This window comes from Bufo bufo, chromosome 11 (genome assembly GCF_905171765.1).
Source record: "Bufo bufo chromosome 11, aBufBuf1.1, whole genome shotgun sequence".
Lineage (NCBI taxonomy): Eukaryota > Metazoa > Chordata > Amphibia > Anura > Bufonidae > Bufo > Bufo bufo.
In genome coordinates, this window is record NC_053399.1 from 37,032,796 (window position 1) to 37,046,316 (window position 13,521).

The window sequence follows — 13,521 nt, forward strand, 5'->3', positions numbered from 1 at the left end:
TGATCAGTGAGTAAATGACTGCAGAGTATGTAGTTGCTTCGATCGGCTTTTTTGCTGTAGATGAGTTGTGTATAGATTTATAGTGTATTCAGTGGCTGCCTTTGCCCATGTGGCCTACTAGAGTGTGTGGACACAATAGAGGTGAGTCACTCAGTTGGGCTAGAAAGGAGAGCTGCTCATGCTATGATGGGCTCGAGCTGTCCATTTATTACGCGTACGGTCATTCATATGAATGGTTGCCCTGTAGTAATATATTTAGAAATGTTTGGAAGGCCACGGCTTTTCAGCTTTTGTGTCTTTTTGGTTTGTAAATTATAAATGCTGCATTTAATGGTGGGTAGATCCTACAGAACGTTCAGAGTCTATAAATCCTTCATATCTAGTGACTTACTCTAATAGTATATAGCTGCAAATAGAGTCCTGGGCTAAAACTACACAAGGCCTCTTTATTCTACATCTAAGTGACCAGGAACCCATCATTGGAGCTGAATATTTTATTTTTCTTGTAGAATGTTTTTTTATTCTAAAAAGTGCTAAATTAACGTACATTTACCTAAGAAGCCCATCACTTCCACATCTCTCCATGTTTACCAGTGCCATCATAATCTTTCTATGGAGATCTTAAAGGCTATGTACACCTTTTGGAGGCAATTTTTATTCGTGATTTCATTTTACTAATTTTTGGCAAAAAATCATATTTTCAATTGGCCTTTATTAAAAATATTGCTGTTCTGTCACATAGGGTTAACTTTTTTCTGCCTGTGTGACTGGTCATCATCTAATAAACCTTCTCTCTAAACTACTAAGAGGTCATAAACACTTATTTAAGCCACATTCCTATCAGTGAGATGAGGATTGAGCTTTAATGAGTGTTTATAAGAGCAGAGATAAGGAGTCCGTCTGCTCCCCAGATGACGGAAAAGACAGAAAATCCATAGGAGCGCAGCTCTCTACAGAAAAAAGGACGCCATATTTTTAATAAAGACCAATTGAAAAAAAAATTTTTTAGCTCAAAATAAGAACAGTAATAAAAATTGCCCCCAGAGGTGTACATAACCTTTGAGTCCAAAGCACATATTGTATTTCATTATATTTTTAAAGGAAGAGTCCACATTCACAATCAGTTTTTAATTTTTCCAGTACATTGAAAATTAGAAATCAACATGAAATAATTGTAATCCTGCCTGTGATGATAACGAGAAGACGGCTATAAAAGTGACAAATTAGTGGAAAATGTAAAATAACACCAGAAAGGGAATGTGTCATCAGAACATCACCTATTTCAATAATGTTGTATACTAAACCTATTTTAAGATTTTTTTATTTTATTTTATTTTTTCATTCTCAAATCACTTTCACAAACTTCTCCTGCAGTTTTCACAATAGGCTGCCACTTCCTGGTTCGTACAGATGACTTTTCAGTAGTTATCTAGCTTATCAACCCAGGTGGGATTACAATGACAAGTAACACTTATATAATAATAACACAGGATCCACCATTCACAATAGAGTAGATCGCAGCTCGCCTCCTCCCCCTCCCTGCACGTTGACTTTTGGACAGATCACAGAGCATGTCTTGATAACTCTCCCATAGACGTCTGTGAACATTTCCCATCTGTCGTGCCTATGGTCGATGTGACTGCTGTAAAGCAATTTGGGCCAGATGGTTCCGCTATAATCATGTACAGAAAATAGAATAATATAAAATAGAATAAAACGCATCTACAGTCAGAAAATAAAACTGATAAAAAGAAAAAAGCTAGTTTTAAATAGTATAAAAGTATTGAAGCTATATTCTCTTTTAACCTACAATATATAGCCAAAATTATTGTCACACCTATATATTACAACTACAGGAGCTTTTCACTCCGCAGAACACATTTGCACTGCTCCAGAGTCCAGTGGCGGCGTGCTTTACACCTCTCATCCGATGCTTTTACTGAGTCAGCAGAGCACTCAGCGACCCTGTAACTTGCAATAATACAAGCTGGAATATGTAGGAGGGAAGAATTTTCATGAACTGACTTGTTACAATGGTGGCATCCTATTACAGGACCACACCCGAATTCAGTGAACTCTTTAGAATGAGCCATTTTTTTCCACAAATGTTTGTATAGGCATTCTGCATGCCTGGGGGCTGGATTTTATACTCCTGTGGCATAGGGACTGAATGAATGGGTATTAAAGAGAATTCGTCCTGAAGTCCTTTTTTTTTTTTTGGTGGAGATATTCGAGTATTCATGTACAGCTTATTTAAAATGCATGGCACTTAACTGAAAGGTTTAAAGGGATTATTCATCTTTGTGTAGTTTTTCTACTGACCCCCACAGCATGGCCAGATCCGTGGTGGTGATTACACGTACCTGATCCCTGCTGCTGGGTTCTGGCTACACTGCTGCCCCGCCTGTGCTGCAGCCTGTGGATCTCCCCACGTCAACATCCGGTTTGATGCTGGGTTATATGACAGCTGCAGCCAATGACTGGCCACAGTGGTGACGTGTCTCCAAGCATCATGTGACCCACTGATATGACACATGGGTGACTATTCACCGCTGCAGCCAGTCAAAACAAATGTTGACGCAGGGAGACCAGTGACCTGCAGCGATGGAGCTAGAACCCAGCAGTGGGGATCGGGTAAATAACACTACCACTGCGGGTCCAGCCATGCGGTGAGGTCTGTAGAAAAGCTCCACAAAGGTGAAGAACCCCTTTAAGTACTTGTCGTGTAATATGCAGTTTGAGAAGTGGCAAATAAAGCCTGTAAAGTACAGAAGTGAGTGTCTTGCTGTAAGGCATTCATATATGTAGTCAACGAGTCCCTGTTCGGACCCGCAGTTGTGTACAGTGACACTTGTATAGGGACAATTCATCAGTGGCTATAATGACACAGTCCACGGTAGTAAAACTGTTTTACGTGCTGGGACCAGGTGGTAGCTATGTAGACATGTCTGCTTATTTCACAGCTGTCCCAAGTGTTGACCGTGTGGAATCCATGACAAACGGTCCACATGCGTAACATTTTACAGCCTTATTACATTATATGTGCCCATTCTACAAGGATGTGGAGGGGCCGATTCCTTTTTGCACTGCTTAAAGGGATTATTTGCCTGTTTATTTCTGTTTATAGTGTAAAATGTTAGCTGAAAAAAGGGGTTTGTTCCATGAAGGCAAACCCCTGTCCATATGCTCAAGGCAGCGTGTATTACGGTATTTCCCATGCTTTGGCCACAGAGGTCATCTCTGATGAGACCGTCCCTTTAATAGGCATCCGCTCTCCCTGATTTCCAGGAATAGGACAATAGGACGGTGTCCACTCTATCATTACACGCAGATGGCGAAAATGGCATAAAGCTTATTAGAAAATCGCAATATTTTAATCAACGTGACCAGGCTTTGGCTTTAGTAACCACCATAATAGCCCTTTAAGCCACTTTCACACAGTCAGTATTTTGCGTCTGTGTTTTAAAGGTAATCGGTAAGCAGCTCAACTACTGCTGCTGGCAGAAGATGGGGTCTGGGGAAAGCAGGAAAAACATACTGTTTGCAGAGCTTTTTAACATCAGGAGTAGTGTGAATATAAAAGTAGATTTTGCTCCAGCAAGTGCCCAGGAGGCGGAGCTTCACTGTGAAGTGCCCTCTGTGTTTAGCTGTTTCACAGCTGCTCCCCTTCGTTGTGAGTGACAGCTGAAGCTTCCAAGCAGGAAAGCACTGTGAAGCAGATCAATACTGAGGACACTTCGAAGTGAAGCCCCGCACTGGGAAATGGCTGAATAAAACTTCATATTCACACCACTCCTGATAATGAATTGTATATTTGTCCTACTTTCCTTAGGCTACTTTCACACTGGCGGCAGAGTGATCCGGCAAGCAGTTCCGTCGCAAAACGTATGCCAACTGATGGCATTTGTAAGACTGATCAGGATCCTGATCAGTCAGAAAAATACATTGAAATGCTGGATCAGTCTTTCCGGTGTCATCCGGAAAAACAGATCCGGCATTTATTTTTTTTCACCTTTTTTTCGGTCTGCGCATGCGCAGACCTGAAGGACTGATCCTATGGAAAAAAATGCATTCAGGCAAGTCTTCAGTTTTTTTGGCCGGAGATAAAACCGTAGCATGCTGCGGTTTTATCTTTTTCCTGATCAGTCAAAAAGACTGAACTAAAGACATCCTGATGCATCCTGAACGGATTACTCTCCATTCAGAATGCATTGGGATAAAACTGATCAGTTATTTTCCGGTATAGAGCCCCTGTGACGGAATTGTATGCTGGAAAAGAAAAACGCTAGTGTGAAAGTACCCTTAGGCTCTAGCTACCTCTCAGAACGGCTAACAGACACCTTTAAGTCAAACTCAGGAGTGGAACCTATGAGGAAAAACTGTAATTGAAAGATTTGTGTTTTGGTTTACAAATACTGATGGAAATACTGAGTTTACCCACATTATTATTATTATTATTATTATTATTATTATTTTGTATTTTGCATGTCATATGTGCATTTTTTAAATGTATATTTAGAAAATCCTGAAATCTTGTAGTTTTCACTTGGAGACAGAGCCCTGCAATAGGCTGACACTTACTGTTCTCATCACTTCTTAGCAGTTCTCTCATTGGCATCACAGTAAGGATTACAATACCAGTTTAAATCTGCATATACAGTAGATAATCTAGACATCCACCATTGACAACAGGTGATAGACACAGCTCGCCCTACTCTCACCTTTTGTGCAATGACCTCTGCACGGGTCACGGAGCATGCCCACAACATTCCCCAATATAAGTCAATGAATATCTCCAAAATACAAGTGCCTATGGTCCATGTGGCTGCTGTAAAGCATATCTCTGAATGCTCCGAAATTCTGATATTCAGATAGGCAGGGGTCCGACCCCCGCTTATTAGGTGTTTGAGGAGGTCATGGTGCTCTGGTGAGTGCGGCTTACCAATCACAGTGACATCCATTGGATAGTGGCCGTGCTTGGTATTGCGTTCAGCTCCACTCACTTGAATGGCACTGAGCTGCACCTAGGACACGTGACTGATGAACGTCATGTCACTGGCTTAGGAAGAGGCCTAAGTTCTCCCCAGAGTACCGTGGCCTTGTCATACAGCTGATTGGAAGGGGTGCCAGGTGTCAGGCCACCACCGATCTGATATTGATGACCTATTCTGAGGATAGATTAGGAATAGTAGAATTCTGGAAAACCCCTTTAACTGCAGCACAGGATGGCTGTCCCTTTTAATCACGCACAAATTTTTTTTTTTTTAAATTTACCATCTAAAAATAAAAAATCTGGTTAAAAAAAAACTAATATTACTGTCTGGTTTTAATTGGTAAAAAATAGGTGCGACATTAAGTTTGAAGATCTTAATTAATTAATTTATCCCCCCCCCCCCCCTCTTGCTTTCAGACGTATTAACATTGGCGCACGCTTCCAGGCAGATATTCCTGACTGCGGAGACAGAAGTCTGGCCTCTGCTGACAAGTATAAAGCAGACTTGGTTTGGTGTCCCCTGGATAACTTGGATGATAATAAAGGTGAGCAAAAAAGTGAAATCAGACTTTACTAATTATAAATACAAGATGGCATCTGTATAAAAACCCAAGTGTATAACCGCAGTGTCTTTAATTGAATTTCTTCCTTGTTTTTGGAAATTTAAAGGGATTGTCTCTTAGAGGTTTTCCAAGATTTTTATACTGATGACCTTTTCTCTCAATAGGTCATGAGTATCTGATTTGTGGGGGTCCGACACCCAGGACCCCTATCGATCGGCTGTTTGAGAAGTCGCCGGTGCTCACAGTAATGCAGTTGTCTTCTCACAGCTTAGCCTACACCATGTGACATCACATTCGTCGGTGCAGCTCAGCATTGAAGTGATTTGGACCCCCATCGATTAAATAGGTCATCAGTATAAATGTCTCGGAAAACCCCTTTAATATCCCCTATAGCTGTAGAGACCCCCTCTCCTGTAAGGTGGCTTTTTTTCCCTCGTGGCTTCGAGGCCACTTTCTCTGTTGGACGGAGGACAGCAAACGAACAGAGAGGCAGCGTGCATGCTCACTGTCCCTTTAATTCATACGAGGACACAGGACCCCTGTGCATGTCATTGCGGGGGTTTCAACAGTCCCCCACTGATTACAGTTAGCCCTATCCTGTGTTTGTGTTGTGGGACAACCTTTTTAAAAAAGATTTGTTTGGCTATTTTTGTTAGCTTTGTTCAGTACTGTGAATCTTTAATATTGAAGGACGTGATCTTGTAAATGCAGCAGAGCTGAACCTCTCAATTATCTGTGTAGTGCTGCATTGTTTACGCACCATGATAATTTTCTGGTTTAAAGGGGCTGTTCAGCTTTTGGCACTGTAATAACTGTCCCTAGCAGTATGTTGTACCAGTTGGAAAAAAAAATTAAAATCACACTTGCCTGCTCCATTCAGTGATCTTCCAGTTGGATGGGGTCACAGGTTTTACAGTCAATGACTGACCCAGCAGTGACGTGCTGTTTGGGGAGATGTCAAGTGCTGAGGCCAGTCATTGGCTGCAGCAGTGCACATGACCCTGTCAGCACAGAAGTCTACAGGCCAAGAACTGGAAGATCACTGATCAGAGCCACGGAGCTGCAATGAATCGGAGGGGAGCAGGTGATTGGGATTTTTTTTAACAGGTACAATAAACTGCTGGGAACAGTTAAAAAGCCCCAATAGCTGTACAACCCCTTTAGGCCTCTTTCACAAGACCGTATGGCTTTTACAGTGTTTTTCACGGATCCGTTCCGTTTTTTGTTTCCGTTTTTCCGTTCTGTTTTTCCGTATGACATGTACTGTATACAGTAATTACATAGAAAAAATTGGGCTGGGCATAAAATTTTCAATAGATGGTTCCGCAAAAACAGAACGGATACAGAAGACATATGGATGCATTTCCGTATGTGTTCCGTTTTTTTTTGCGGACCCGTTGACTTGAATGGAGCCACGGAACGTGATTTGCGGGCAATAATAGGTTATGTTCTATCTTTCAACGGAACGGAAATACGGAAACGTATTTTTTTGCGGAACCATTGAAATGAATGGTTCCGTATACGGAACGCAAAAAACGGCCCTTAAACTGAAAAAAACTGCCGTGTGAAAGAGGCCTTAAGGTAATGTAGCAGGTTCAATTGCAGTCCTTGCAGAAAACCACAAATCCTTTGTTTGCCCAATGGTTTATGCCTTTCCCTATTGTTATATGTGATCAGAGAGTGCATGTTAAATGGTGTAGTCAGTAGTTTTGTATGCCGCTACCTTGCATATAGCCACAAAGATGGCTGGCTTTAATTGGCGTGTATGTACATTCTACTGATGTGGTTGAGGCTACGTGAACATGGTCCATTGCTATGCTAGCGAGATGTTTTATGTAAACGACTGACCATGCTATGGTGCCTAACGGTTCCTCTTTCCATCAGCAGTTGAGGAGTTGCTGACAGCAGCCTGCTCCAGCATCGTACCAGGCGGAGGCACCAATCAGGAGCTAGCCCTTCACTACCTTCATGAGTCCAAAGGGAACATTTTGGTAAGTTTGTACATCATCATAATGGAAAATGCAATATTCATCTAGTGAGCGAATACAAAAATCTTAAAGGGGTTGTGCAGCCTGCTTGTATTGATGACCGGCGGGGGTCCGACACCTGGCATCACCGCCGATCAGCTGTATGAAAAGCAGTGTTACAAAAAAAACTGTCTCGATTCACTTGAATAGAACGAGTACTTGTAATTACACTATTCCGCCACTGCAAGGGAGAGGACGCGTAGTGTAATGAAGAGGAAGCAGTGCTCGCATGGAGCACCGCCTACTCCTCAAACAGCTGATCAGTGGGGGGGTCCCGGGTGTCAGACCCCCCACTGATCAGATATACATGACCTACCCAGAGGAGAGGGCCAGGACACTTGTCCACTTTATTAGAACCTAAGAAATGCAGTAGCATCAGATATCCTAGTGACAATTACATTTATATTGTTCAAAATTACGGTGTAAAAGTATGAATTCAGTTCTCTGTCCCTTTTCCAACAGGCCGCTCTTACAAAGCTGCTATTGAAGAAACCAAAAAGGCACAAAGACCATCACCTGGCAAACTATCATTACTCTGGTAAGCAGAAAAAAAAAGTATCTACCGGTTTGTGTTGGTCTTTCGTCTCCCTGTCTTTTGGTAGATCATGGCTCGTTTGCCAAACACATTGAACGCCTTATTTTTTTGGTATTGTCCTAAAGTTCAGTCTTTTTCCCCACTTTACAAGTACTTTCTGTTTTTATCCAGGTTCAGACAAGTGGTCTGTAAACGAGAAGAGACTTTTCAACAAGGGAATGGCCATCTACAAGAAAGACTTTCTGCTGGTTCAGAAACTGGTACGTAGCTGACGGTGTATACGTTTCCCAACCTATGGCCGCCAGGGCATGCTGGAACTTTGTAGTTTTGCGAAAGCTTAGAGGGACATAGGTTGGTAAACGTGGCTCCACGTAATATACTGTATATGATACGTTTTGTCCTCTGCATAGTTTGATTCCATGAACCTGAATGCAGAGAAAATGGAATATCGGAATAAGTTCAGGCTGCCGTATCTCTGTATCCTGATGCTTTAGGACCTGCAAATCTATAGCGAACATATGTGGATTGCATTTTAGTTTAATGCAGTTCACTGCATTTCCAAGTATTTTCCACTCACTGCTAAAGCAGAATAGGCTACAAAATATATTTACAGGCCCAGGGGGGTCTAAGAACTATGACATACTGCACAAAGGTACTTGAGATTTGATGGTCCCAAGTCTACATTTTGGGGGTTCATTACTGGGAAAGTTAATAAAGTGCGAAGAGGTGATGGTTAACCAAGTGACGCATTGACTAATACTCCTAAATATATCCTGGTAGCTGTAGAATTGGCACATAGCTCAAAGAGGAAATAGTGAGTAATAATCCACAATCTGTGCACTAATGTCTACGTGTGAAGTGACCAAGTAATCCCTGTTGTGGCTGATTCCAGATTAAAACAAAGACGGTGGCGCAATGCGTAGAGTTTTACTACACCTACAAAAAGCAAGTGAAGATAGGACGTAACGGCATGCTGATATTTGGAGATGTGGAGCTTGCAGCCGATGAGAAAAGCCCTAGAGAAGATTCAGAGATTGATATAAAGGTATTACTATATATATGTAGTATTTTCAGAACTTATCTAATCAATGAGACTTGCATGTAAAAATAAAATGGTGATTGTGCAAAATATGAAAATTCTGTCTTAAAAATTATTCCGTGGGCCTGCTGTGCAGAGAGAAACGGCCAAGGCATGCTGGCCGGCCGTGCCCGTATTGTGGCCCACAAACAGAGGGTCCGCAACATGCAGGCACTGGCCGTGTGCTCCCCGCATCTCGGATGTGGATTCATTCACTTGAATGGGTCCGCAATCCGGAAGGTGCGGTGCAGAAAGAAGGCACAGAACCCCACGGAAGCACTACGGACTGCTTCCGTGGGGTTTCTCTCCGTACCTCCCCACCGCAAAAAAATAGAACATGTTCTATTTTTTTAGGGTGCAAACGGATCAGGGACCCATTCAAGTTGAGTGTTCTGGATCTGTCTGTGGAATCCGCACGGATGTTGCCCGTTCATTGGGGACCGTAAATTGCGGTCCTCGTGTGCATGAGCCCTAAGGTACCGCAGTGTTGCAGCCCCTTCATTCTCAGTATTGGTGGAGGTCCCAGAATTATGGGAGATGGGGGTACCCCTTTAAGATTTGTAGGGTGTGGTGTTTTAAAAAGTCTTTTTTGAACTAGCAATTTCTTGCCCTCTCATCCTGGCAATGGAAGGTTTACAACCAGTCTCCTAACTATTTGGCTGACTGCGTAGTGTAGGGGAACGTGGTGTCCTAAGTCTCTGCCTCCACCCAAATATTCAGCTGCATAATAGTGATGTGAATACGGCTTGGCTGAACTCCAGGTGCCTGCGTGCCAAGTCCTGCTGGCTGTTTGCTTACGTAGAGGAGGGAGTGTCTGCCAGCTTAGTTTGTGTGTGTGAAGGGCAGGCGCTCCTATTCTACATCTGTTCTATCTGTCATGTTAATGCCAGGCTGGTGTTAATAGCTGGTAGTCCTGTAATGGCTGAGCAGCTAATGCCCGAGAAATGTTCAGAGGAGAAACGCCAATTGTCATCACCAACCCGTAAAAAAAAAAAAATGTGCAAAAAAAAGTGACTGGGGCACAGTTATTTATGCTTTTACAGCACAAAAATGGCATAAAAGTCACATGAATTTTGACGCATTCCGTATTTGCGTAACAATTTGACTTTTTCCATGTCGTCGCTTTTAAAAAGTGGGTGTGGCCTTCCCTAGCTCGACTGATTGGACTGATGTAAATTTTAACTGAAATCCACGCCAGCTCCTAGCTGTATTGATAAACGCTTCCCATTTAATTTTTTCTGTATTTTTTTGTAATAGTGTTAGATATTGTGATTATCGCGATGGCTTTCTCAGCATTGTTATCAGGACAGCAGAGGAATAAAATGCAGTCCAGCACAATGAATGCAGATAGAAAATTCACCGAAAATAAACGTTTAGCATCTCTGCCCGTCAACAAAGTCACGAGCGACTTTGCGAATAACTAACTTTGGCTCTTCGGAGCCCATACGTTCTAATACCGTACGGAGACTGATCTCCGTACAGTATTAATCCGAAGTTATGAACGAAGGGACTTTGGATGTAACATTCGAAGCTCGCTTCGCTCATCACTAAATGTAACCTTGGAGAAATGGGTCTTTCTTCCAAAAACGGCACCGCCCATGTCCACAGGTTGTCTGTAGTATTGCAGGTCAGTATGGAGCAGAGCTGCAATACCAGGCACAAGCCATCGTGTGGCGCTGTATTAGAAAGAAAGCCACGTTTCTTTAATCCTGGACAACCCAAAAAATTTTAACGAATTAGGGGCCAGCTTTATATTTTTTTGCTCCTTTTTATTTTCCTTTTTTTTGTTTGTCAATTGTAAATGGCACTTTTCAGTGCATAGATTAGAACTGTATATAAGAGTGTCTTCATACTGTTATGTTTCTGTGATCGCTCAGAGAAAATAGTCAAATGTGTAGCAGTCTCTGTGCTTCTTTCCCCAGGTGAGAGTATTATATTCCATCATAGTATTGTATGGCATCCTGTATCAACAATACAGCCCTTGTACAAAGACTGATGATCTGTTCATCCAACCATTGCCCCCTGTCATTGTGGGCATAAATTGGCAGCAGGGGTCGTGCTGCCAATAAACTTGAATGCCTTACGTATGGGGCTAATGGATTCCTATATCTTTTGATTGGCGCTCCTTATGGGTAGATGTTCACCCTTCAGTCAGAGTTCAACTGGAAACTAACAACCACCTATTTCTTTTTATTTTATTTTTTTCCCAAGACTTCTCAGCGACTTGGAGCAGGCATTCCTCCCCAAAACACAGAAGGTGATGATGCAGAGACGGAGAATAATGTGCACGCCGCAATGGAAGAGGAGGATGAAAGGAGTAATGCGCCTTCCCAAATGAAAGTTACACAAACTTTACAAGCCAGTGAAATAGTAAGAACTCTCAGAAATAGCTGAATGACTAGCAATTCATGCCTTTGAGGCTACTTTCACACTTGCGCTTTCCCTTTCCGCTATTGAGATCCGTCATAGGATCTCAATAGCGGGGGAAAACGCTTCCGTTTTGTCCTCATTCATTGTCAATAGGGACAAAACTGAACTGAACAAAACTGAGTGCACTAGGAATGCATTCCGTTCTGTTTGGCTGCGTCCCCAACGCGGACAGACTAACTCTTCTAGCAGCGTTTTTCTGTCCGCAATGTGGTATGGAGCAAGACGGATCCATCCTGACACACAATGTAAGTCAATGGGGACAGATCCGTTTTTTCGGACACCATAGAAAACTGATCCGTCCCCCGTTGACTTTCAGTGGTGTTCATGACAGATCGGTCATGGTTATTTTAAAGATAATACAACCGGATCCGTTCATAACTGATGCAGACGGTTGTATTATCAGAATGGAAGCGTTTATGCAGATCCATTACTGATCCATTACTGATCCACGCTGGTGTGAAAGTAGCCTTAGCTGTATTCAAACCATAGATGTTTAATGAGGATATGTTTAGAATGTGTGATGGGTGGCGGGTCCCATGCCATGACTCTGCCCTGCAATCCAAAGTGTCCTGTGGTGGCAGTGGTAAGGTGGAGTAGAAAGAGTTTACAACTGAGGATCTGTCCCCTCTCCTGACCTGTCTGTTTTAGTAACTACTGTACTTGCATTCCCCATGTAATAACAATTCTGGAGCATCTATTCTTATGTCTGTGTTGTACCATTCCTTTACTATTCCTGCTAGAAGCTATAAATGAATTAGTATCAGTCTGCAATGAAGGTCTAGATGGGTGTTACCAGTTGAGGGTGTCTCTCTGCACAGTCTGACACTAGCAGTAGAAATGGGATAGTATCAGATTATGCGGGGGCACACTCCATCTGGACCTCCACTGCAAACTGCTAGCAATTCATTCATAACTTTTAGCAGGAATAATAAGGAATGTCGCAACATAGAGCCATAAGAAGAGATGCTCCAGGATTGTTATTACATGGGCAATGCAAGTAGTTACTAAAACAGACATGTCAGGAGAGGGGACAGGTCCTCTTTAAAGGGGTATTTCCACCTTATAAAGTGATGGCATATCACTTGAATTCATGATTGGTGGTTGTTTGACCTCTGGGACCCCCACTAATCGTAAGAATGAAGGGGGCCACAGGGTTACTTCAGCAGTGCGTTCCTTTTAGAAAGTTTCCTTGGAAAGCAGAGACATGGCCACTTGCTGAGTAGGGGACTTGCAGCATGGCCCCATTTTACTGAATCAGGCTGGCTGCAGTTCCTTGCACAGCTCGGTGGTCAGAGTGCCAATGTACAGAGAAAACTGAGGAGGGGATGCAGCAATAAATTAGCTCTGCTGTTCCTTTATTATCAGCATCAGTGGGGGGGTCCAGATTTTGATCTCCATAGATCATAAAGTGATAGCATATCTTAACAATACATGGGGATCTTTTGCTATGATTTACAAAATGGTGCAGATGCCTACTGTAGCCATAACTACAGTACTGTGCAGAAGGCTTAGGCAGCTTTAGAAAAAATGTTGAAGTAAGAATGCTTTTAAAAGTAGAAATATTGATAGTTTATTAGTTAACAAAATGCAAAGTGAATGAACAAAAGAGAAATCTAAATCCAATCAATAGTTGGTGAGACCACCCTTTGCCTTCAAAACTGCATCCGTTCTTCTAGGTACACTTGCACACAGTTTTTGAAGGAACTCAGCCGCGGTGGTGGTGGGGCTGGTTGCTCCACACATCTTGGAGAACTAACCACAGATCTTCTGTGGATGTAGTCTCGCTCAAATCCTTCTATCTCTTCATGTAATCCCAGACAGACGTGATGATGAGATTAGGACTGTGTGAGTCCCATATCATCACTTCGAGGACTCCTTGTTCTTGTTAACGCTAA

General features: G+C 42.5%; 1 protein-coding gene across 4 annotated transcripts in view; it reads left to right on the forward strand.

The window, feature by feature from the left end:
- MIDEAS (mitotic deacetylase associated SANT domain protein) overlaps positions 1 to 13,521 on the forward strand; it is a 98,608-nt gene that overhangs the window by 66,010 nt on the left and 19,077 nt on the right. For 3 of the 4 annotated variants that reach the window (XR_005774871.1, XR_005774870.1, XM_040412318.1), the window contains exons 6-11: positions 5,411 to 5,538; positions 7,441 to 7,547; positions 8,046 to 8,121; positions 8,290 to 8,378; positions 9,011 to 9,163; positions 11,408 to 11,566. Coding sequence is in view for 1 of the 4 variants with exons in the window: in XM_040412318.1 (XP_040268252.1) it covers positions 5,411 to 5,538; positions 7,441 to 7,547; positions 8,046 to 8,121; positions 8,290 to 8,378; positions 9,011 to 9,163; positions 11,408 to 11,566 (712 nt within the window). In the remaining 3 variants the exon portion in view is untranslated. The remainder of the gene's footprint in view (positions 1 to 5,410; positions 5,539 to 7,440; positions 7,548 to 8,045; positions 8,122 to 8,289; positions 8,379 to 9,010; positions 9,164 to 11,407; positions 11,567 to 13,521) is intronic. The other variant, XR_005774872.1, reaches the window with a different exon arrangement.